General features: G+C 44.5%; 2 protein-coding genes across 2 annotated transcripts in view; one reads left to right on the top strand and one right to left on the bottom strand.

The window, feature by feature from the left end:
* Positions 1-4,804, bottom strand: part of LOC118221848 (nidogen-1-like) — a 29,186-nt gene extending 24,382 nt beyond the window's left edge. The window contains exon 1 of the mRNA XM_035407260.1: positions 4,393-4,804. Coding sequence (XP_035263151.1) covers positions 4,393-4,596 — 204 coding nt within the window. The 5' untranslated portion in view covers positions 4,597-4,804. The remainder of the gene's footprint in view (positions 1-4,392) is intronic.
* Positions 4,805-12,264: 7,460 nt separating this feature from the next.
* LOC118221096 (G protein-coupled receptor 137Ba-like) lies at positions 12,265-23,986 on the top strand. The gene is made up of 8 exons (XM_035405794.1): positions 12,265-12,417; positions 12,571-13,153; positions 17,173-17,222; positions 19,458-19,680; positions 21,078-21,224; positions 22,006-22,134; positions 22,714-22,835; positions 23,269-23,986. Exons 2-8 carry the CDS (start codon positions 12,761-12,763, stop codon positions 23,378-23,380), a joined length of 1,176 nt encoding a protein of 391 aa, XP_035261685.1. The 5' UTR covers positions 12,265-12,417; positions 12,571-12,760; the 3' UTR covers positions 23,381-23,986.
* The last annotated feature ends 542 nt before the right edge of the window (positions 23,987-24,528 follow it).

Here is a 24,528-nt window from a genome sequence, read left to right on the forward strand (position 1 = left end):
GCGCAGTGGTCATGGAACAAATCGCAGAACGAGCCCAAATTAGACTGTTTTCTATCTGCGGCTGATTTGAGAAGCACCCTGAAAAAACACTGTAACTGAAACATGCAAAGACTTTGCGTGAAGAAGCTACTGCAGTTACTAAAATGTATTTGTGCATTGTTTATACGGACACGGTATCGGCTGCTAATCTCGGAAATCTCTTGAAAAAGAGATTCTGGATCTCAATGACTTCCTGGTTAGATATATAAATAAACTAAACACAGAAATAAAAGGTAAAAGACGGTGGCCTCCCAACTGACGACGCACTGAATGGAGAAACGTTTTCCTCTCAGATGGACATCTGGCCAGGTGTGAATTAATAATGACAATAATAACCGGCGAACAGGTGTCACACAACAAGTGTTTGGTCTGAAAAATAAGGAGGCCAGGACTTTGCTTAGCGTGTCCGCAGCGAAACATGTAGCCCCTTGCATTACCGGTAAAAAATTCATTTCGGTTGAGCACAGAGAATGCTCTCGTTTAACTGCGAACTTTGTTTTGTGCCGCGTCGGCTCAGCGAGCTGCAGCGAGGAACGCCATTCTGTGATGGTGGTGTGGGACTGGTGTGAAATTTTGGAGATATTCAAAGAATCTAGACAGGACTGAGGGAAAAAAAGACAGAATGCCTCCTTGGCTTCATAGCAGATGAGACGTATAATAACGACTGTGGAGAGAGAGGACAAAATGTAATTTAGGAACCTGTCTCCCAGCGTAACCAGATGTACCTACCGTCCTTACGACACTCGGCTTGTGTGCATAAACTGCATTCCACAAGCTTTTTCTAAGCCTTTCGTTCAAAGGAACCGTTACAACAGCCACAGGCCTCCAGCCACGCACCACACGTGCAGTTTTGGATTTACGCAGTAGGGTTCACCTGTTTGCACCTGACAAGACTCTGCGTGTGCTGAGTCTGAACAATTCACACAAAAACAGAAAAATATATTTTTTAATTTTTTTTTTTTTACTGTCACTAATTTATAAGATAAAACTCCCATGATGCAGTAGGGAAAAAACTACATTTGTTTAGAATTTTGTCACAGTGGGCCTGGAATTGAGTGGGCTCCTCAGGTTCCGTCCTCACAAAGACTCCAGCGCACAGCGAGGAAGAACTTATCCCAACCACCCCGCTGTTACCTCCCCCTGCTTCTTCCCAGCATGCACCTCCCCCCCCCCCCCCTAAGGGGTATCCCTGCGAAGGACCTGAGGGGTGGCGGGGTGGGGGTCGGGGTGGGGGAGCTTGGGCCACAGAAATATCAAAGCCAGCTGGAAAACTTGGAGAGGCATTTGCCAAAGAAACACAATCACTACCTGACCAGGCAAGGAAAAAGGGCTGTGTGTGAGTGTGTGTGTATGTATGTGTGCGTGCGTGTGTGTGAGTGTGTGTGTGAATGAGTGACTGTGTGTGTGAGTGTGCGTGTGTGTGTGCGTGTGTGAATGAGTGACTGTGTGTGTGTGTGTGTGTGAATGAGTGACTGTGTGTGTGAGTGGGCGTGTGTGTGTGCACGTGTGTGTGTGTGAGTGTGAATGAGTGACTGTATGTGTGAGTGTGCGTGTGTGTGAATGAGTGACTGTGTGTGTGTGTGTGCGTGTGTGTGTGAGTGTGAGAACGTATGTGTGTGCATGAGTCAGTGAGTGAAGCTGGGGGAGGGGGTGAAGGGTCTCTGCTCCCATCTGTTGAACCATTTCAGCAGAACGGATGAAGTCCCAGCCCGTACCAGTCATGGAGCAGCAGCAGCCCTGAGTGGTGGTGGACGACCCAAAAACACCGGCCTACTTTCCTTGCTGCATAACAACCGGCAACTCGGCAACCGTTAGCGAAACAGCTCTGCCATCCGTAAGACTTGGAGCAAAGTTCCGTCCCTTGTGGGAAATACTACAAAGGCTAATGACTCTGATAATTGGTCAATCAGGGCTGGGCAGGATGCTCCTCTGCAGGATATGAGGAAGTAATTGTAAACACAATAGTCTGGGAGGGGGTGGGGGAGGGGCCAGAGTCAGGAATCACCAAAATTTAAACTATACTTAAGACATACAAACATAAATGTACATGCAAAGTAAGATAAAATGTAATGGTCATTTTGCAAGAAAGTATAAATTATTGGACATGTTTAATACTTAACATATTGACATATAATAAAATTGCACATTATGAGCAGCCCATGGAATATGCAGCCCCAATGTAATTTCATTTTGCACTGACAACAATTCTATCGTGAGGTCATCTCTATCATGAGGTCAGAGAACCAGAAGAACCCTTAACCCTTTGAAAATTCTAAGTTAGTGTTCTAGAACTCCATTGCTTTAAGTTCGGAGCAGTGATCGTCACATCAGCAATAAAATGTTCACTTAAGAAATTCTAATCACATATCTTATATAAACATAAATCTTTTATGGAACAGTGTTCACCGTGTGTAGACCAGAACACAAGTAAGGAATTTCTATTTATGGGGCTATTCCCTGAAGAATAAAGAGACACTTGTCCAGTCACCAGAAAAAAAAGAAGCGATATTACTGCTGCAATAGCTTCTGGGCAGGCAATTGGACAAAAAAGTGAAACAGTGGAAGTCTTTGATTGGTTCAATAAAAAAGCACTTGTGGACATCCTCATTGGACATTCAAATAAGGGCAAGAGCAGACATTGCGCAGATGAACAGGAGAACTGTTTGAATGATTTTTATTTATGCGTAACCATGATAACACAAGTATGTAATTCATGTTTCTGTACTGCTTGGAGTTTGGGTGCATGAATTATACATCTGCAGCTAATTTGTTTAATACATAATTCATAACATATCTATGTCTGACCTTTACTTAAAACCAATTCAGGAAAATACATGAAACCAATTATGTACATATCTGTAAATACTGGGCAGTGTGTGTGCTGTACAAGGTACAGGGTACACTCACATTTCAAAGTATTAGATAATAGCTTTCTCTTCTCTGGGAAGTTTTTTTCCCCTCAAACTGTGGATTGGGACCCACGGCTGGGCCATTGGAGAGGATGAGGAAGGGAGGGGGGTGCAAAAAAGACATGAAAGAATGACTAAACTGCAGCCAAAATAATACGCTTTCCACTGACACATCCCGCTCATTAACAGGGCCCTAGGGTCCCAACGCTGGGGAACCACTGAATAAAGGCTGCTGCTACACATGGCTTTGCCGTTTTGCCCACTTATAAACCCAAATTTCCCCTTTGTTGTCGGTACTGTGCATAAACGTGACTATAGATTACACAGCTGGCCCACAAGGAAGTGTCCGAATGAGAACGACTGCTAAAGAAGACTGAGCTGTGCGATACATTACACCCGCTGACTCCGGGTATTAAACGGAATCTACAAGACCGGTTTTTTTAACCCGCCAAAAAATACGATTCTCCCTCAGGACACGGCGAGGAGTGCTGGGTACCGTCTTCACGGTCTGTGACGACCCAGAGTGCGCTGCTGAAAATCGTGCTTAAAGCACAGACTTAGTTTTCAGAAGATGGGCGCGCGCGCGCGCGCGGGCCAAGACATTCCAGACGCACAGCTGCTCTACGCATCGAATCCGATCGCTAAGAAACCCGCTTCCGACGCCCCTCCGGTCACAGTGGGATTCCAAGATGTTTAAACCAATACCCAGCTGTTTCTTTCAAATGTCATGGGCATATGTATACATTCTGCTTTTTTTGGGGGGGGGGGGGGGGGGGGGGGGGGTTATGACTAAAAGTCCCTAAAATAACAGTTACACTGCCTATAAAGCCAAGCACCAAGGCTCTCTCTGGATTTTAAAGGGATTCACATCAGGCCCATTCCTGGACTTTTTGTTCTCATCTAAATCTTTAGAAACCTACATTTTGTTAACAGCTGGAAGAATCCTTGAAATGTAACAACATTGCACAATGCGCACTATCTGGTAGTGATACCTCTGCCTTGAACTGTGCCTTTCAACACCCATACCCCTCTCAAAAATATTTCAGAGGTAATGGCTTTCTTATCAATGAAGGTCGAGTAACAATCACAGACACACTTTAACTACATTTAGGTTAATCTCTCACTTTGAAACTTGGGTAACAGGCTTGCGCAAACAGAACTGAATGGAGAACTATGTTTCGAATGCCTTTCAGTTGGAGAAGATGTGACCTTCTCTTGACAGATGGCTGCAGTCAATGCGTTTCTCCACAATAGCGGTCACCACGTGTAAACATCAGCAATGCAAAATTCAACATTCTGCACCAAAGGCATGCTATGGAGAACACAATGATAATTAGATCATATCAGATTCATGCAATACTACTTAATAAAGTTTATTGTCAACATTATAGTTTTTTTTGTTGTGTACGTTATAATAGTTTTATAATCGTTTTTTCCAACTCACATAAACGCTGTCAAATGATCCGTCGTAGAAATACATTGATTTGTCCAGTGGAAGCTCTTGCGTCTGGTCGTTCCCGGGGTCCAGCAGACGGTCCCCGGCGTTCTCTCCATACTGAAAGAGCTCGCTCCAGCGCACGCAATTCACAGTGACAACAAGCGCGAGAAGGGTTATCCAGACGAGCCATCCTCGTCGTTTCAACCCCATTGTGATAAAAGTCAAGAGATTGGAACTGACAGCACACTATACGTTTTATGCAGCCAGAGTCAGTTGCTGAGTGTGCAACAGGTTTATACTGTGAGATAAGCCAGACGCAGCGTCCTACTGAGACGAACAGAGAGAGAACTGGACACGGTTGGGAGGGCGGAGTTGGACAAGGAGGAACACTCGGAGAATTCAGAAATGCACTGGAAAAATGCAACCATCCACATATTAGTTTCCTGTGTATATTTTACGTCACTGAAGAATTTCGTAGTTTGCATTGTTTTAATTCCACGTACACTTCAGCCATGTGTGTTTTTACACCCAAAACAAGTGGTTTAAAAACCAAACTAGTAAACTTCTGGGAATCGGATAAAAGTACTAATTGGTGGTAAATTTAAACGCACATTTCACGTTTGTATTTATGCCACTTGTCCGCCGAGCGATTAGTGCAGCAAACCTTTTTTTTTTTTGTTTTCTTTTTTAAACCGCAACAACTGGTGGGCGCACAGTAGGCTACTTAAAATACCGCATTCATTCAGATTCGCACATATAGCAGGTGGGCGCAACCTGCACGTGAGTTCCAACAGCGCTCGAATACGCTACAGAAAGAGGCTAGGGGTTACCGCGCGCGCTTGCACATACACAATGCTTTTGCTTTTATGTACAGACTGGGACGCACACGCGCACACAGGGACAACAGCCATTGTTAACAATACATTTTTGACTATTTTATAAATAAATAAATAAATAAATAAATAAATAAATAAATATTGTTCACACCCCATTAAACTATGGTCACAACTTGTAGCCCCACACTTCTTTAAAACGTTTTCTCAGACCACCCCAAGCCTACAGTAGCTCGAATTTGCTCTATCTGCATAATTTCTTTCATCAATGTGCCCCGATGCGCAAGAAATACGCTCCTGAAATGCTACTCTATCTGCGTGAAGGCGGACGAAATTCCGGTGGATCACGACCATTCCGTCTTATTGATTTATAAATGCTGTAACGGATTTCCCATGCCAAGAGCAGGATTTCACAACCAGCTACCGCCACCTGTCGCCTTCAGCAGCCATACAGAAGAGACTACTGCTTCAAGTGTTTTCCTAACTTTAGGAGCCTACGACTTTTTCAAATTAATAAAAGCAATTTCTGTCACCCAGGACTTTTGAAAAATGTAGCCTAGCATATGTTCAAAATAAAATGAAAATATTTTTCGCTTGATCAAAACAACCGCTTGTACGTTATAAAAAGTGCAGCAATTAACTTGACTGGTCCAATGCTTAGGGAAAGTCAATTCATTTACAATAAGTTATTTTTTTCTGGGGAGTCAATGTGGGAACTAGTGAATGCACAGGATTATGTGACCAATCAGATGTAGAGAGCCAGTTTTAACAGGAATTTGACACTGGGGTGTCTTTAACGAGCATGCTAACATTCTGAAACAACACTTGAGCAACAAAAATGCCTCATGTAGGTAGGTTGGCAGGTAAGTTTTCACGATGAATTCAAGCAAGACAGATCACATTTTTGAGGCTAATACAACGGTGGAATTGAGTTGCTTGACAACAGCTTCAGACAAACAGAGCATACGTCAGTAACCACGCAATGATCCAATATATTAATTTCCTTAAGAAATGATGAGTAGGATACGCTATCCTTAAATGAAAATGTGCTTAGAGGTTATAAACAAAATTGGCCGTACGTTTGATGTGCTAAAGTTGTCGTGGTCGGAAGTAAAACTTCGCCACCTAATTTATAGCTGTCAATGGCAGATCCATCATGGCTTTCGCCACCAACCAAGGACAACAGAAGCTTTGAAAATAAATACGGTCAGCTCCACAAAGTCTTTTTAAAGGCAAGAGTTTAAACAAACACATCTTTCATTTGAGTGCTAGCCAGCTTCTAGAAGACTACCCGAATTTTGGCACCCACCTTTGGCTCCGACGTTAAGTAAACATCACCACGAATCACCCTCTAATTAGTTTAAAACACATTCTGGTTATCAGATCTTTCCATAAAATGAAACAAAAACTGGCATAGGAGGAGTAGTTGAGGGGTCAGCATTTATATTGCTGGCTATTCACTGATGTATATTGAAAGCACCTTTTAATGTATTTTTAACTTGTATTTAACAAGGTTGGACATAAAGGTATCTTCCTTTGGTTAAAAAAAAACTCACCGATTAGTAGACAAGAGGAACACGAAGTTGGTCAACAGCGCCATCTCCTGGTTGTTTGTGTTAGGAAGACCAGTAATTCGAATGCACTTACGTGAAAACACATGATGGATGAGCATTAAGAACTTTCTGTCTGTCTGTCTGTCTGTCTGTCTGTCTGATTGTCTCTCTCTCTCTCTCTCTCACTATGAATGCAATTGTTGAAGTCCATTCTTAATTGCATTGAAATAATAATTGTGCATTTAACTGACATGTTAATTGACAAACTGCATATTATCCAGTTGTGTTTAATAGACAAAATCCATGGGATATTAAAAGTACAGTATTCTATGAAATAGACTATAAGTAAATACAGATTATAAGTACATCACTATATAAATGTAAATACACTTGACACATTTACGTATACATCTTTTTGTTCAAACAAAATGCCTTTAAAATCTTTGTGACATCTAGTGGAGGATAACACTGTGTTTTCCCACCTGGCAAACCAATACTGTGGCATGGTGGTGCAGTGGATAGGTAAGAAGATCCCAGCTGAACCCCAACCTTTCTGTGCAGAGTTTTCGTGTGTGTGGGTTTCCTCCGGGCACTCCTCAGTCCCACAGATAGGCTCCAGCCCCCCCCCCCCCCCCCCATGACCCTGCTCTGGAAAAAGCAGGCTAGATAACGGATGGGCGGATGGATGGATGGATGGACTGACGTCTTTTGCCTAGAGGGTCATTCACCTGAGAAAGCAGTGACCACACTTCAGTTAATAAAGGGATGGGTGAAGAGCCTGGGTTTTAAACCGGGGGTCGGCAGAGGTACTGCAAAATGTAAAAAAAAACAAACAAAAAAAATCTATATTTTTATGATAAAATGTTTGTAAAAATTTACAGGATTTCAGTTTTTTTCAAAACACTACTAAAGTCGGGTAGAATAAAGACTGTAACTCATTATTTGGCAGCCATCCCATAATATAACTAGGTTAATGCAGTCTTTTCCCTTCATTAAATGGTTTTTCACAGGCATCATTGCTACCAGTCTTTTAACCATTTTTTTTAAAACAGGATTTTAAATAAATTTTAATAAAAAAATTTTTGTACAGTGAAGAGGGTCTTTAACCGCCCCCCCCCCCCCCCCCCCCCCCCCCCCCCCCCCCCCCGCCCCCGCCCCCCGCCCCCGTTCACAGTCACAGTCCTCATTTGCACATTTGTGAGGGCCCTTGGACTGGAAAAAATATATAATTTCAGTTCCCTGAAGTGAATCTTTCTGCTTTAGACCATTTTAACCACTGGCCAGTTAGCAAATATCTAAAATACATTTTTATCACATGCAAAAACTATCAAGTAAACACAAAGTAAAACTGAAACAATATTTATATTTTTTAAACCCAGAAAGTGAGCTGTCGCTTTAAGAGGCTGTTTACAGGCTGAGGTGACCTTCTGTTTGCACGAGCCTCTTCATCACTGAGGTTCACAGGGACAATGACAGGCTCCTTCAGTCTCTATCACAGGTCAATGATGTCATAAGCAGCTGCCCTTTGACCTCGTATGCCAACATTACCCTGGCTGTGGTTCTAAACTGCTGGATCTTGTCTGGGAACCAGTACACTAGCATCTCACACGCCCAAATTTAGGGAAGTCACGCACGCAAAAAGGGCCTTTCCCCAGTGAAAGGTTTTGGGGGGGCGCGGTGTTGGGGCTAAACATTATTTTGGATCACCCTCTCTCCCGCAACCTTAATTTCTCTACATCTAATATATTTTCTAAATCAGAAGCTGTAGAGAGGCAGGACCAAACTGACGTGCATTCAATAAGGAAAACTTTCACGGTGAACTAGGTTCCTACATAACAATTACCAAATGACAGTTGAGTTCTCGGGGTCTTTCCCTCCAAAATGCATTTTGGTTCTTGTTAGCTATGGTCAAGAAAACGTAGTGGCGAACCGACAAAAAAGGTTTGAATGAGTTTGCTAATGTCACTTGCCTTGTTGAGCGTGCGTCTGGACCCACATACTTCTATGAAGAGACACCAGTAGCTCACCACCTGTTACCTGTTATCTTTCATCCACAAGCTTCGCCAAGCAGCGTCCAAAATGCTAAGGGTTCAAACAGTGTCTGGGGCCCCACAGGAAATGAAAGAGACACGGTTGCCGGTTTAAAGTTGAAGAACCCGCCTTACGAGGTTTCAAGTTCCAGGTGGCAGTTAATAATAAACGCCCTTAGGGGCCAGAACTGTGATCGAGAGCCTGTACGGTTGTCCTGAACAGAGGTGGTGGACGTTGCCATGACAATCCGCATTACAGTTGACAGTCTGGCACCTCCCCCACAAAAAGGAAGCCACAATAGACCTATCACAATAAACACTTTCGATACCGACACACAGTTGTACTTCTGCACTGAGTGCAGTCTTCACTGGTCGACACGTCGTCAGCCTTTAAGGGCAATAAAGCGTTCTCTTAAGGTGTACACATTTTGCACGCAGCTCTATTCTACAGATGTCACCTTGCTACTTTTTCAGACGGCGCCTCAACGATCCTATTAAAAAAAAACCCAACCCTTCTCCCCCGTGATCTCACAAGTCTAGAAGCAAGTATGTTGACACAGGCACTTAAATGACTGTACTGTAACATTGCACATCTCCAGTTCTAGTGGTGTTTGCTTACCAGGTGAAACATACTTTTGTAAGCTGCTTTGGGTAAAATGATCTGCCAAATGACTAAACTGTAAACTGTAAGGGGCGAATCCAGGCCTTTGCTTAAGTGTATTTTCTGCGTAACTCACCACTGAAAGGGTGAGACTTGTATGGAGAACGTGCTTAAGCACAGTCCCGGATTTGGCCCTAATACAGTAAAAGTGTAATGAATGTATTCACTGAACAACAGCAGAAACAGAAACAATGTCAGTTACAACAGCTGACTAAATAAATCAACAGATAATTAAAAAGGTTTCCACATGCATTCCATTAAGCGAGTGTACTGGATCAATTTATAATTATAACAGCAACGGCCAGCCTGTGTGCCTTTTCAAGTGCCATTTCGGTTTTGAGTAAATCAGGCATTTGTGTTTTGCAATAAAAGTAAATTTAGAGCTACACAAGAGGAACTGAAAATATACACTGCAGTGGAATCCATCTGCATCAGCCTTCTCACTCTTAATGAGAAAGCAGATGGCCAAAGAGTGCTTTTGAACAACCGGTCCCTTCTATTCATAAGTACCTTTGACTGGAACAAATAATAAAATGCAAAAGACTGTCGAATCATCGCTGTTGACTAATTGCAGGGGTCCTAGGATACATCCAGCACCGTACAATTAAAAGAAGGGAGCGGAGGATAACTGCAGGGAGTAATGATTGGCTGAGACTGCCCCATGTGACACAACGAAGGGAAAGTGATTAAGCTGTAGCGAATCACCCAGGACCTCGCTTGATGGGCGTCATGTGACACGGTCGCCGGTTTGGCGTTCGCAGCAAACATTTACAAACCCAGGAGGAGGAGTCAGAGGGGGTCAAAGGTCGGCGGCTGTGACCTTCGCTCTGCCAATTTCCCGATTCACACGACCCATGACGTCATCAAAATAAATAAATACATAGATAAAATAACCAGTTTTTTGCAATAACAAAACCGCCAGTGCCCTGCATCTCCACAGAATGAGGTCCTCAGCTCAGTGGTAGTGATTTCCCCATCGCCTAGCTTTTGAAGTTTCAAAATTTAAATGTTAACTGAAAAAATGTCCACATCAAAATGACAATTAACTGATTAAAGGACCGTTTCAATAATAAAGAGCTATGTTCTATGAGATTTGGTTGAGCCAACCCATTTCATGTTCAACCGTGAACTCAAGAATCGACACGTTGAATCACAGCGACTGCTGCAGCTATCAGCATACATTCTAAAAGCCACTTTTAGAAAGTTGGCCAACACAAACACACTTAACAAAATCTCTTCTGGAATCTTTCTAAAGCCGTCTCTTCGCTAGATGACTTTTTGATCGAGCATGAAATGGATTATTGTGCTTCCTGTATTCTGGAGCTTTGGTGGAAGCACTGCCCTCATTCCCGAAAGGGAATGCATAAGATTCAGAACCATCCTGCAGCTATAAACATTTGAGATACCACCGAAATGTAAAGCACATGTACTTTTATCCAAAATGGAAAGAGTTTGTCCAACCAGCCCAACTCCAGAAATGATCATCAGCAAACAGATAAGCAAGACACATGTAACCGCACAGAATGAAACTGAATTTTTCAGTGGTCATATACAGCAATGGGGGACCCATTAGAGAATGGGATTGACTGAGGCGGTGGGGGTGGGGGGGATGTTCTAGAACTACCATTTGTTTCAATTACCACTAGCGGGTGTTACATCAGCATTAGAACGTTCAGTTAAGAACACTCTAACTACACATTTGTGATCTTGCAGATTAAAGGGTTGACAAATAACAACATTCATTCTATTGATGAATCATCAGCAGTGTTATTAATGAAAGCAGTTCATTTAAATTCAGATAAACAAGATTATGCTAATACACTAGCAATCATACTAATAAGGCTAAAACGTATAATAACGCTTTTAACACGAGAAACAGTTGCAGAAGTCAGCTACATTTTCCAAATGGTGGAAATGGAGAAAAAACAACAACAAAAGAGCAATGATGTCTGTTCAGGTGACTTGTTGTTGTTTGGCCTCATAAAAATAAAAACTAGCGGTATATTAAATATCCCTGGAGCCCAAAAAGAAGGAAGGCTCTTATTGCTCCAGATAGGTTCATGATGCACAAGGTGAAGACCGACGGTGGTGAGACACGACGTCGGCGCGCAAAGAGGAAGCTGAAGTGAAACTGATCTCACGTCGACGCCGTCACGCCGCAGAAACAGGAACATCACCGCCGGTTACAGGAAAGCACCACATCTTGTGCCAAACTGATGCTCACACTATTTTACTGTCACAGACTTAGACACACAGCAACTGCTGCTGGAAGCACAGAAAATATAATAGCATCATTTTTATAGATGCAATAATTAGTTTTATATTTCATCAACCATTGATCACTTTCTTTGTACTGATTCAATAATGATAATAACATTTATGATTGCTATTATTGTTGTTATTTCCGTTCGACGAAAAGAAAGGGAGAGAGCCTGTGTTTGATTTGAATGAGCTGTATTTGCATGTGTAGATTTACATTACCAAAGCGGTGTCTTAAGTACTGTACTGTACATACATAAAAGTGAACAGGACAGAAAAATACATTTACATTAAAATAACCACAGAAAGTAGAGGACTTGAGAAGGTAGATGAACTGAACTATACATATAATAATAATAATAATAATAATAATAAATATCACATAACCGTCTTTAAAGCTGTTTTAAATCTCTTCATCTCTTCCTCCCTCTCTCTCTACCCCCGTCCTTCCCTCTCTCTCTGTCGCTTTTCCCTCCCCCTTCCCCTCCCCTCCCCTCCCCTCCCCTCTCTCTCTCTGTCGCTCTCCTCTCCCCTCCCCTCTCGCTCACGGCGCACAGCACACGGAGCACAGCGCAGCGCAGCGTTCCTTCCTGCGCGGCTCCAGCGAATGACTCATCCGGAGCGCAGATCACGTGACCCCGCCTCCTGGCTCAATCGCCGGGGAGGAGAGGAGCCGAGCCGAGCTGCGGCAGGAAGTGAGCCTTGTTTTCATTTTTTTTTATCTCTTCTCCCTTTCTCTCCATTATCTCTCACTCACGCACACTCGCTCTCTCCCTCCCCTTTCTCCTCCCCTTCCTCCGCTCCTCCGCCCCCCCCCCTCTTCTCCGTGTCTCTATCGCGGACGTCAGTCGCGACGACTGCGCCAGAAGTCTCGGGGGCTGAGAGAGAGAGAGTAGAGCGCGGAACGGAGCACGAGAGCAGAGGAGAGGAGAGAAGCGCCGCTCTCTAGCAGGGGAAAGAAAGGAGGAATAAGGACCCGGCAGAGGAGAAGAAAGCCCTCCCCTGCTCCCCCCACCCCCCCGCGGGTTCGGGACGGCGATGGAGGAGGAGGCGGCGGCGGCGGTGCGGGCGAGGGACGCGGCGGGCAACGCTTCCCTCCTGCCGCTGCCCACCCTCAGCCCCGCCGTGCCGCCCTACGTCAAGCTGGGCCTGACGGTGGCCTACACCGTCTTCTACACCCTGCTCTTCGTCTTCGTCTACGCCCAGCTCTGGCTGGTGCTGCACTACCGGCACAAGCGCTTCAGCTACCAGACGGCCTTCCTCTTCCTCTGCCTGGTGTGGGCCGCCCTGCGCGCCGTCCTCTTCTCCTTCTACTTCAGGAACTTCGTCACCGCCAACTCGCTGGGGCCCTTCACCTTCTGGCTGCTCTACTGCTTCCCCGTCTGCCTGCAGTTCTTCACCCTCAGCCTGATGAACCTCTATTTCGCCCAGGTGAGTGGGGCCTGGGGGAGGGGGAGGGGGGGGGTGGGTCCACAGCCTCGGGGTGACATTCGGGAGGCAGTGGGTATCCTTTGGGGGGGGGGGGGTTGGTCTCCTGAGAGGAGCATGCACTCGTTTTACAGATGTGTTCAAAAGCTGCGGAGAGGGTATGGTCAGGTTGGGTCGGATAGGATTCGAGCAGGCGGTGGAACCTGACGAGGTTTTGCGCTGATTTTTCGCACGCGCCCCGCCCCCCCCACACCTCCCAGCACAGGTCTCCCTTCAGTGCAGTCACAGAGCAGAAAGTGTGTTTATCCTCTCCAGGTGACAGTTTGCCTGAATGTGCTGACACAGGGCAGGCTCAGACACATTCAGGGAAAGCGGCTCCCCTGCAGGTTCACAGGTATCTCAGGTAGCCCTGCCGGCAGAAACACTTACCTGTCATCCGGGTTGCGAGGTTCCAGGTTCTAATGTCAAGGCTGGCGTGTTGTACTGTATTTGTTGTTAGCACACCGGAAAAATCACGTGACGTAACGAAATCAAATCAGCCCAGGTGACATGCTCCACTGCTGTAACTAGAATAGAATGTAACAGAGCAGAATTTTATATTTGACATGCAACCGACATTTTCCTTTAACTCTCGGATTGATAGCATAAGAACTGCGTTCGCACAGAGACCAACAGACCCACACATACCAACATGCCCTCAAGCTCACGTTACTGTGCGTGTATCTGCTGGTTTTAGCACTCATTTTATCTAGACTGGCTTGTTTCATTGCATTACAGGCATTTAACAGACGCTCTTATTCAGAGCGACTCACACAACTTTTACATAGCATTTTTTTTTACATTGTATCCATTTATACAGCTGGATATATAACTGAAGCAATTCTGGTTAAGTACCTTGCTCAAGGGTACAACGGCGGTGTCCTACCCAGGAATCGAACCTATGACCTTTCGGTTACAAGCCCAGTTCCTTACCCACTATGCTACAATGCCGCCCCGAGTCTTGTCCTTACCGTACAAACCACACTGCCGTACCTGCAGTGCATTTATACCGACTTAACAACTTTTCTGCTGAATGGCGAAACCTGTGGCAAAGTGCAGTCTGGGAAAGAGCAGTGCAGTCTGGGAAAGAGAGTGCTTACGTGCCGAGAGACAGCGATCTGTTCTCTGAGCCGCTGGCAGGTGTTTACCTTTCAGAGGTCATGTAAAATGGCCCACGGCACGTGGCTTATGATCTCAGTGACACTCGGGCTCCAGGGCTTGTATTCATAAGGCATCTCGGTGCAAGCAGGAGCGCTGATCCAGGATCAGCTGTATTCTGTTCATTTGTGAACCTTACCCATTATGATCTAAAAGTCAGAACTGACCCTAGATCGCCATTCCTACTCTGTGGTGTTCAAATCCCTGGTGGAAATTCCAGCTGGAATTTGGTGGTGTAATCTAGCTGGAGCCAGCTTCTGCTCCAGCTGGATACCATCTGAAAGTTGGGGATGGTCCAACTGCCTGCACCAGGCTGACCCACCATGTTTGCTTTCTCAACCAATCTTGGTGCCAGCTTGACCATCTTCATCCACACCAGCTTCAGACCAGCTGGACCAGCTTAAAACCAGCCAGGAACCAAGCTAGAATTTCCACCAGGGATGCCAAGTACACAATCACCTGTTGGGCAAAACCATGATAGCTCATGGACACACTTTTAGCCCTTGCCACCCAAAATTTGTACAAACTCCTTAGTAAGCTGCAGTGAAGCTGGCGATTGGCCAACCATTAATATGTCAGTTATGGAAGAAGGATTAGCAAGGTTATTGTTCACAACTGCGCCAAGTTTAAAAAAAAAATTAGCTTAAAAACACTAAATAGAACAAACAGACAGTCAGTTATTGAACAGGAAATAACTGACCCTTACAAGGCTAACGTATATGAGGAACCAAAGTCAAACCAAAAATCATGCTTTACCCGCTTTTTATAAGCTCCCTGCTATTTTGAAAAGCAACAACAATCATACAAAGTCTGTAATCCACTGAGAATTTCAGTAATTTGCAGCCACAATGTTTGTGAATGCCTTCAAAAATGTGTTTCATCATTGTTCACAACACAAGACGACGTAGTCTACCTCGTCGGAGTTAATAGAGATGACTGCCCCTGAAGTTTTGACAAATCAAAAGCCATCTTTTCTCTAGTCAGCAGAACATGGCGGAAGAAAAAGAGAGACTTTTATTTGTTCAATAAACAGGAAGCTGAACTGAAAGGATGTGAGAGCAAGGGGAGGCTATCTCAGGCTAACTTTATTATCTTTATATATCCCATAATGCCTGTGGCTTCAGCTCAGTTCCATCCCCCACTACCACAGCACTAGCGCTCTCAGGTGAATTAATCCAAGGGCGTTTTATTCCGCTAATTTAACTAGCTGAATGAGACGGAAGGATTTGGAAGGGGGGCGGGGGGCGTTGGTGAAGTGGGATTAAATATGCAGCGGTGTGTGATGAATTATGCAGAAACACAACGCTGTGCTTAATTTGCAGGGCGTGATGCACGCGTTATCAAAATGGTACTCTACAGAGGCCAGGCTAGTGTACAAGAGCCCTGCACACATTTTCACCACTGACAAAACCATAAAGGTGCTTCAAGCGTAGCTACAAAGCGTTTCAGCCTTGCTTGAATTTTTATTGCTGTTCAATATTGGAATATTAGAACCCTGGGTTTTTCAAAGGGGGACGATGAAAGTACTACACGGGGTCCCTGGTCGCAATCTCAATCCACCACCCCCACCCCCACCCCCACCCCCACCCCCCTGGTCTACAATCAGCAAGTAATACGAGTCCCGGTCTTGGATCAATTTAGCTTCCTAGCAGATAATGGATAAGGCTGGGATTTTGATAAAGGGCGGTGGGGGGGGGGTCTTAGACCAGCTCATTTTGTGGTCTTAAGGCAGGGGAAATGATTTACGACCATCCCATTGAGTCCCATTGGGACTCCAAAGCATTCCAGAGAGAGAAACTGCTCTAATTCAGTGGCATGTAGAAACATCCGGAACATCCACTCCAACCTGATGGGCAGCCAAGATCTCATTCGATGCATTGCAGTGCCAGTTCAAATAACTTCCGAACACATAACCCTGGGGGGGAAAAAACATAAACCTTCTGCATTTAAAGAGACATTTCGATTTATAAACAAAAATGTATTTGTATGTATCTTTGGTGTGTGTGTGTGTGTGCGTGCGCGTATGTGTGTGTGTGCGCATGTGTGTGTTTGTGTATGTGTGCACAAGTGCGTGTACGTGTGTGTTTGCATATGTGTCTGTGTGTTAAGTGTGTGTGGGTGTCTACATATGCTTGTGTGTATGTACGTGCGTGCGCATACGTGTGTCTTGTGGAATGTTCCAAACAGCTTGCTCCATAAGCATAGCATCTGCACCTAAGCCAGTCAGATTCAGTCCCCAGCTTGGAGATTCTCAGTGTTTCAGTGTCAAGGCAGGGACTGGGGCACGATAAAGTGTGCAGTGTTAATTCAACTAACAGTGTCATTGTGAGTCCAACAGGAATCCACACACAATCCTAACAGAGTTGATTTAACACTTAACAATACACAGAAGAGTTGCTTTTATTCCCCAAAACTGATACAGGGTTGTTTGGACATTGTTGATATCCACAAATGTATATTTGCACAGGGAAAAGAAGAATAGGGATATAACTTAGAAGTGAACTATCCCCCTTGAAAATGCTTTTGAACAGGTCTTGAGGGACCACCTCAGGTTGGGGCTCAGGTACTGTCAGGGTTAAATTTGTGAAAAATCAACTGCAAACGCCCCTTATTCTTTGCTGCCAAAATACTGAGAGCAAAGCAAAACTTGGATAATCATCAGATTTCTTGGCTGAATGATTTATTTTTTCTGTGAGCAGAAAGTCCCTTGAATACCCCAGAACACTTTTTTTTCCATAGGGGGAATTACTTAACTAGTGTGCACTGTGAAAGCACCTCGGGGAATATCTTTCAGTGAAACTTTTTTCATATCTCCCACCAAACAGGTTGTCTTCAAGGCCAAGTCCAAGTACGCACCAGAACTTCTTAAATACAGGTAAGCACCAGTACTCCTCAAATACAGGCATGCACCAGTACTCCTCAAATACAGGAACACACCAGAATGACTCAAATACAGGCACACAGCAGAATGACTCCAATACAGGAACACAACAGAACTTCTCAAATACAGTTCAAATACAGATCTCAAACAGTTTACTTCGCCTACGTAACACAGGCAAAGCAGAGTGCTTTGAGAATCTTCCTCGACATCTTGCTTGACAGTTGGCGCAACTCAAATTGCAGACTTTGGCGGCTCCCTCGCAAAGACTGAGGCGCTGGTGAACCGCTTCAGGCTCTCCACGGGGCCAGTGGCCTCCGGAAGTGAAGCCGGTTCACTGAGCCCGAGTTGTTTCCTGTCAGCGACAGCTGCTTCCTGCGGCCAAATTTAGCGAAAGGCCCTTCACATGCTCGAGTACAGTGAGGGCTGAGGTTTTGCGGGGGAGTGGCAGGCAGGCCTGTCAGTCTATAAAGTGCAAACATCACAAAACAGGTTAGGGGACCTCACAGCTACATGAAAATCACGTTAGCCTAGAGGGCTGAAGCACGGTACACAGAATGATGTAATGCGGTTGTCAACAGTCCATACATTTCTACTCTTGTGACTGTGAATGTTTGAGCCAGAATGGGTATGGGAGACAAACTATAATAATAATTTTAAAATAACAATTTTTTTTTTGATCGTAGTAACAATCTGGCACACTACCGTGTATTGTACTGGCTTTTATTTCATCTTTGTTTTTCTTTAATCATACCAGATGCGGTAGTGAAACTGCAAACTTCAGTAGCAACGCAATGCAGTTTCCATGTGATCATGTGATGTGTTTTCCTCAAGAACATAAAAGCTGCTGTGTTTCTCATTGGCTGTCATATCGCCGTCCAATAGGTTGTGATTTTTTTTTTTCCAGGAAGCATTTTTGAACAATGTTCTCTATACAAACCAGATGGCCAGCTCCAGTGTTGTTTTCATCCTCTGTGCTTTTCTGTTCTAGAAATTTACGGCTGTTTTGAGTGTCACTATGCTAGCCTGTAGATCTTCTGCGTCCCTTCAGGAAAACTCACATTTAGCCGGTTAACTGAAACACTATGAGACTCAGCAATAGCAGAGGCAGAACCTTTAAATGTTATGACTATAGAACTGACCACCTGTTTAGTACAATCGGCATCTGTCTCAGTGGACTTAAGCACAGAAGAATATAAGAACACAGATTTTAACAGCCCTTACATACCATCTGAACTCATCATTTACTAACACATCCAGAGAGTATCTGGCACACAATCAAACCTGAACATCAACACTCTTCCCCCTCTACTACATGACCTAGCAAGCTGTTCCATGCATTGCCTGCTCTTTGTGTAAAGACAGAAAGACAGTAAGAAAGAAAAAAAACATACAGCTATCAGCGCACAATTTTCCTGTAACTAAATTCCGTCTATGCCCTCTGGTTGTGCAGACAGAACCAAGCACCAGAAAACAGATGCAGTGACCTCTCTGTGTTGCTGCAGCGATCTCACACATCGCTTAGCTCTGGGCTACGAGCATTCTAGAACATACACGGCCGGAGGCTTAAGGAGACACAGGCTAAGGCGTCCTCGCACGTCTTCATCATCAGAAATGGGAAACCCCCCCCCCCCCAGGTTAAAGAAAGCTAAGAGAACAGATTTTAAAATGAGCGCAGGACAACAATTATCCCCAATCGTGAGGCACCATCCAAGTCCAAGGCCATTCAGTGCGAAAATCCCTTCTCAACATCCTCTTATCATTTTATAAAAATATTGGTCATAACCTTTCAATGATATCACATTTTAAGGATAAATGCATGAGTTTTCAAGAATGTTTCTTTTGTTTTAACAATGCCTAAGGCTACTTTTGCAAGGTAGGTGCTCATTTTGGGCACACCACTTTGCTAGGAGGGTAAACATTTCACTCCGTAATGGCCGAGGTTTTTTGGTAGAGAGCTGTCTGATTTTCAGTGATACCAAATGTCTTTGCAGTCTGCACGTTGATGTTTGCAGGGCTCGATAGTACGTGAGATCAAGCTTGTCAGTTGGCTGGAAAGATGGACGTTGGCCGACTGTCTCTTGGCACAAAGGTTTATTTTAACTTTTCCAAGGACGGTGGAATATTTGAGCGCTTCCAATGAGTTTTTAGGATGAAAAGATTTTCGAGGGTTTTCTATGGGAGCATGGGAACTCCGCTCTTAGTGTTCTTTCTCCCCCCTTTTTCCCCCAGAATGCCCTTGTACCTGCTGTTCCTAAGCATCAGCCTCCTCTTCCTCCTGGTGAACCTGACCTGTGCCCTGCTGGTGAAGATGACGAGCGCCGAGGCAAAGACCATCGTGCTGGTGCGGGTGGCCATCAACGACACGCTGTTCGTGCTCTGCGCGGTCTCCCTGGCCCTCTGCCTCTACAGGATCGCCAAGATGTCCTTAGCCAACATCTACCTGGAGTCCAAGGTCAGCTGTTCTCCCTCCTGGGGAACTTCCAAAATGGAGTCACGCGACTTGGTTTTGAAAACAGCCGGCAGCGGCAAGCTTATATATACTGGTGGACACAAATAATTTGGTGTTTTGCATCTTTTTGCTAAAAAAAAAAATCTGCCGATACTAAACTTGCTAGATTTTCCATCTGACGCGCTGCAAACACAAACCCGGCACAAATCCACTCAACTGATCGATACATGTCGGCAATAGCCAACACGCACGCACTTTGGACTCATATCGCCTTTCGTGCTTAAGTAGCCTAGCTTCCTGATCTCACTTTACAATGATATTGCCTTTCATGGTTTTAATAGGCTAGCTTCCTGATCTCACGTCTCTCTGGGGGTTGCTATTCACTAAATTCTAATCAAACGTGTATCTCAAGCAAGTCGTTGAGCGGTTTCCAAAATCACAGGGAACCTCGGCGTTGACACGCTGATTCATCGAACCCCGCTGTTCCCGCGACCAGTTAAAAGGCGAAAGCTCTTGCCGGGAGGTGCGGCACGACCGAACCCGGGCCTCGCAAATCGTTTTTTCTTTTTTTTTCTCTCTCTCCACACAGTCGCCGCCGGCAATTCGCGCCGACTGCAGCTTAGCAACACAAGAGCCTAATTAATTACAACGGTTGCTTTCAGCTGTTCATGCCAGGTTATTACCCATGAGGCCTCGCAGGGTATTGTTCATGTTCATCTTCTTCAAAAACGCTGTTCACATTACATATGAGGCATTTAGCTGAGACTCTTATTCAGAGGGACTTACACAACTTATGTACTTTTTCATACTATGCATTTATACACTGGAGCAATTCAGGTTAAGTACCTTGGTCAAGGGTACAATTGCAGCATCCTGCCTGGGAGTTGAACCTGCGACCTTTGGATTATACGGCCGGTTGATGCGCATTGAATATCGCAAGCTAATTTGGTTCTCTTAAAACCCATGTAAGGCTGCGGGTAATTAAAGTTGCCGACGTCTCTACCACTCTTTTTCCATCAGTGAATATTTTTTGGATGACTATAGATCAGGGGTGCACACCAAAGGCCCGATCCGTTTCAGGATTTTGTGCCAACTTCTCTTCTTAATTATTCAATTAGCTCAATCATATCTTGATCTGAAAATTGCATAAGCACCAGCTACAGCTGCACAATGCAAGCATATCCTAAAGAGTTTACTATGCTCAAGTCCAGGAGTTAACCAGCCTAGTTTATAGAGCTGTCAAAAAAACTAAAACTAAGGTAATTGGTTGGAACAAAAACCAGCATGCACAGCGACCCCCAAGGACCGGAGTTGTGCACCCCTGCTGTAGATGCTTATGTAAGAAATCTCTATGGAAAAATCTGGACATTAATGGGTGAATGTCCTGTGTTTGTGTGCAGGGAACATCAGTGTTCCAGGTCACTATCATTGGAGCTACAGTGATCCTGCTCTACACATCGCGAGCCTGCTACAACCTGGTCGTCTTGGCTCTCTCCAACATCAAGATCAACTCCTTCGACTACGACTGGTACAACGTGTCTGACCAGGTGGCGACATTTACGTTTACATTTTGCCGTGAAACCGATGTTCTTATTCGGTACGACTAACCCTAAGTGAAATAGGAAAAGGTTCGACCCAGAGACTGGGATAACCCTGGGCCTGGGGTTCCACTGGTGGTTCTGGTTTTCGTTCCATCTGTGCTTGATCGCAAGATTTTAGGATTATTATGGGCCCAAATATTCAAAAGCCTGGCTGATGAAACACTGAGAACCTCTTCAGAAGTTTGACATGAGAAGGGTACAGGGTAGTATGACTGCTTAGCTTCAGAAGTTTGACATGAGAAGGGTACAGGGCTGCTTAGCTTCAGAAGTTTGACATGAGAAGGGTACAGGGTGGTATGGCTGCTTAGCTTCAGAAGTTTGACATGAGAAGGGTACAGGGTGGTATGGCTGCTGAGCTTCAGAAGTTTGACATGAGAAGGGTACAGGGTGGTATGGCTGCTTAGCTTCAGAAGTTTGACATGAGAAGGGTACAGGGTGGTATGGCTGCTTAGCTTCAGAGGTTTGACATGAGAAGGGTACAGGGTGGTATGGCTGCTTAGCTTCAGAAGTTTGACATGAGAAGGGTACAGGGTGGTATGGCTGCTTAGCTTCAGAGGTTTGACATGAGAAGGGTACAGGGTGGTATGGCTGCTGAGCTTCAGAAGTTTGACATGAGAAGGGTACAGGGTGGTATGGCTGCTTAGCTTCAGTACTTTGATATCAGAAAGGTACAGGTGTGGGTACAGGTATGGGTACGACTGCTGACCTGTGGATGCTCTTTCTCCAGGCTGACCTGAAGTCCACTCTGGGGGACGCTGGCTATGTTGTTTTTGGGGTGATCCTCTTCGTCTGGGAACTCCTGCCCACCTCTCTGGTGGTCTTCTTCTTCAGGGTCCGCCGGCCGAAACAGGACAGGGTGAGGCTCCGCCCCCTGGGAGGGTCACATGACCAGGCTGTTCTAGGGCAGCTGTGCCTGGGAGGTCACATGACCTGGCTGTTCTAGTGCAGCTGTGGTTTTTCATTTTCAACACATCCATGTAGGCGTTAAGGATCTGCTCATGCAAAGCCGCACAGAAATACAGTATCAGCTGATAGTCACCTGCTCTGCTGCAAGAACATGCAAATCGTCTGATGAAATACAATTGGGTGTTCTACTGTACATTAGTAAAAATAGTAATAATATTCCAGTAAGAGCAATGCCACATTCCAGTGTATTCTCATTAGGTTAATAAAGTACAGTTTGACGAGATCACATTGGTTGAAACAAGTTAATTAAACAGTCAATAATTGATATCAATTGACCAGTCACATGATTTGATTTAACTAGGAGCACTCAGAGAGTTTCCTGACACATCACAATTTTAGCTGAGAACCAAGGAATACTAAATTAGTAGTAAAAGGAAAAAAAACAGGATAAGAATTATTCAAATTTGAAACTTTTTTTCTTCTTAAAAAGGCGGTTTGTTTCAGTTTTTTTTTTTTTTTTTTTTTACAGAGCAGCACAGGAATCCCCAGCCACGTCTTCTCCTCCAGGGGTTACTTCTTCGACAACCCGCGCCGCTACGACAGCGACGACGACCTGGCGTGGAGCATCATCCCGCAGAACGTTCAGGCCAGGTAAACAGCGCCCCCTACCGGCCACACCTCACATTCGCAATTCAGCCCTGCACCAAAGTTTAGGGTTTATAAACGCAAATATACTTCACTTCTATACTGTTATACAATATATATACTCAATAAATACTTATACTTTATAAACCAGGAAAATATCTTTGCAAATATCTGAAACTATTTTCAACAATATTCATGGAAAAAGTCTTCCTTCCGACGATGAACATTTTTATTGGTAAAATTGTAACGCCTGCAATTGATCTCATATTTATTAGTGCCTTTACAGATAGTTCATCCTTGCTCCTCCACCCCCAAATGTATTACTCAGCTAAATAAATAATAATAATAATAATAATATTATTATTATTATTATTAATAATAATAATAATAATAATAATAATAATAATAATAATAATAATTTGTGATGGTTATATTCCAGCTTGAGTGCAGACTGCTATGACTGGGGCAGTCGGAGTAGCAGTTTCGTGGCCTATATTGGAACAGAGGAGCCCGATTCGTCTGCAGCACCGGAGGAGCTGAACCCGTACTGACACCCCCTTACCCCCCCACACCCCCACACCCCCACCCCTCTCTGCACTTTTGCACACAGCCCTTCAGTCCATAAGCTCCAGGACTTTTCTAAGACACTCTGAGATCTCTCCCCATCTTTCACATTCAGACATTTGTGTTTTTTTTTACATTTATTATTGTTTTTGACGTTTTGCGTTTGTTGTCACTTGTCATGTTTCAAAAGAGAAAAGTGAAGAAAGAGTTTTTTCCCGGACCTACAATGTGGTGGGGAAGGGGGGTTGTAAGATTCGTTAGTGTGTTGAGTTTCGCCATGGCAACCTTCTATTCCCCCATACTCCTGTTGGGTATCACCTCTCATCTTCATAAAATATCACAGTCTGGGTTCTTGCACTGCCAGGGGTAAGCAACCGATCCGATCCTGTCAAGGACCAATCCGTCTCGGGATTTTATGCCAGCCTTCTGCTCTTAAAGGGAACATCCCCTCAGAACTGAGGAAGAATGGTCAAAATGGTCATTGATTTGTATGAATGTATTCGTGTTCGAGGGTAGCCCAGGGTTAATACAATTTAGCGTGAAACCCCACACCTAGCCCTACCCCCTGACCCCCCCCCCCCACCCCCCGCCCCCCGCCCCCGATATCACCTAATACATGGCACTGACCGCTGAAAACGTGATCATGACACAGCATGGTGCTAACGTGTGCAATATCACAGATTCTCTAAACCCACCAGATATTCACCGCTGTGTATTACTTGCACTGAAAGAACAGTCTCCCTCCCCTTCAACCTGTAACACTCATTAAAAGGGCCCGTGTCCACATGCAATATTAGCAAGAGACTGAGCTGTCATTTTGCACCATAAACTACTGTTACTGCCTGGAACTTCCTGTAGTTAAGAAGGAAACTCGGCTCCAATATCTGGTGAGTCTAAAGAAACTGTGAAACCACTCACTCTGGCTCCCCCTAGTGGACTGAGAAAGAAACTCACTTTTGCCAGCATGTCTGTTGGATGGGACCATACACTGAAAATATACTTTATGTAAATATCAATTTAAGCACTCGATTATAACAGATTATTCTAATATCTTAATGCCTGTGTGATAAACATGCCTAAATTCAATAATAACGTTCATATCAATAGACTCACGGTTTTTGTTTTTGTAATATTC

The sequence above is a fragment of the Anguilla anguilla genome, chromosome 2 (genome assembly GCF_013347855.1).
Source record: "Anguilla anguilla isolate fAngAng1 chromosome 2, fAngAng1.pri, whole genome shotgun sequence".
NCBI lineage: Eukaryota > Metazoa > Chordata > Actinopteri > Anguilliformes > Anguillidae > Anguilla > Anguilla anguilla.

Bases quoted from the DNA above. Each gene is read 5' to 3' on its own strand.
- LOC118221096 (XM_035405794.1), top strand. From the start codon at position 12,761: ATGGAGGAGGAGGCGGCGGCGGCGGTGCGGGCGAGGGACGCGGCGGGC. The intron at 17,223-19,457 runs GTAAGCACCAGT...TTTTTCCCCCAG, and splicing joins CCAGAACTTCTTAAATACAG to AATGCCCTTGTACCTGCTGT. The intron at 22,836-23,268 runs GTAAACAGCGCC...GTTATATTCCAG, and splicing joins CCGCAGAACGTTCAGGCCAG to CTTGAGTGCAGACTGCTATG.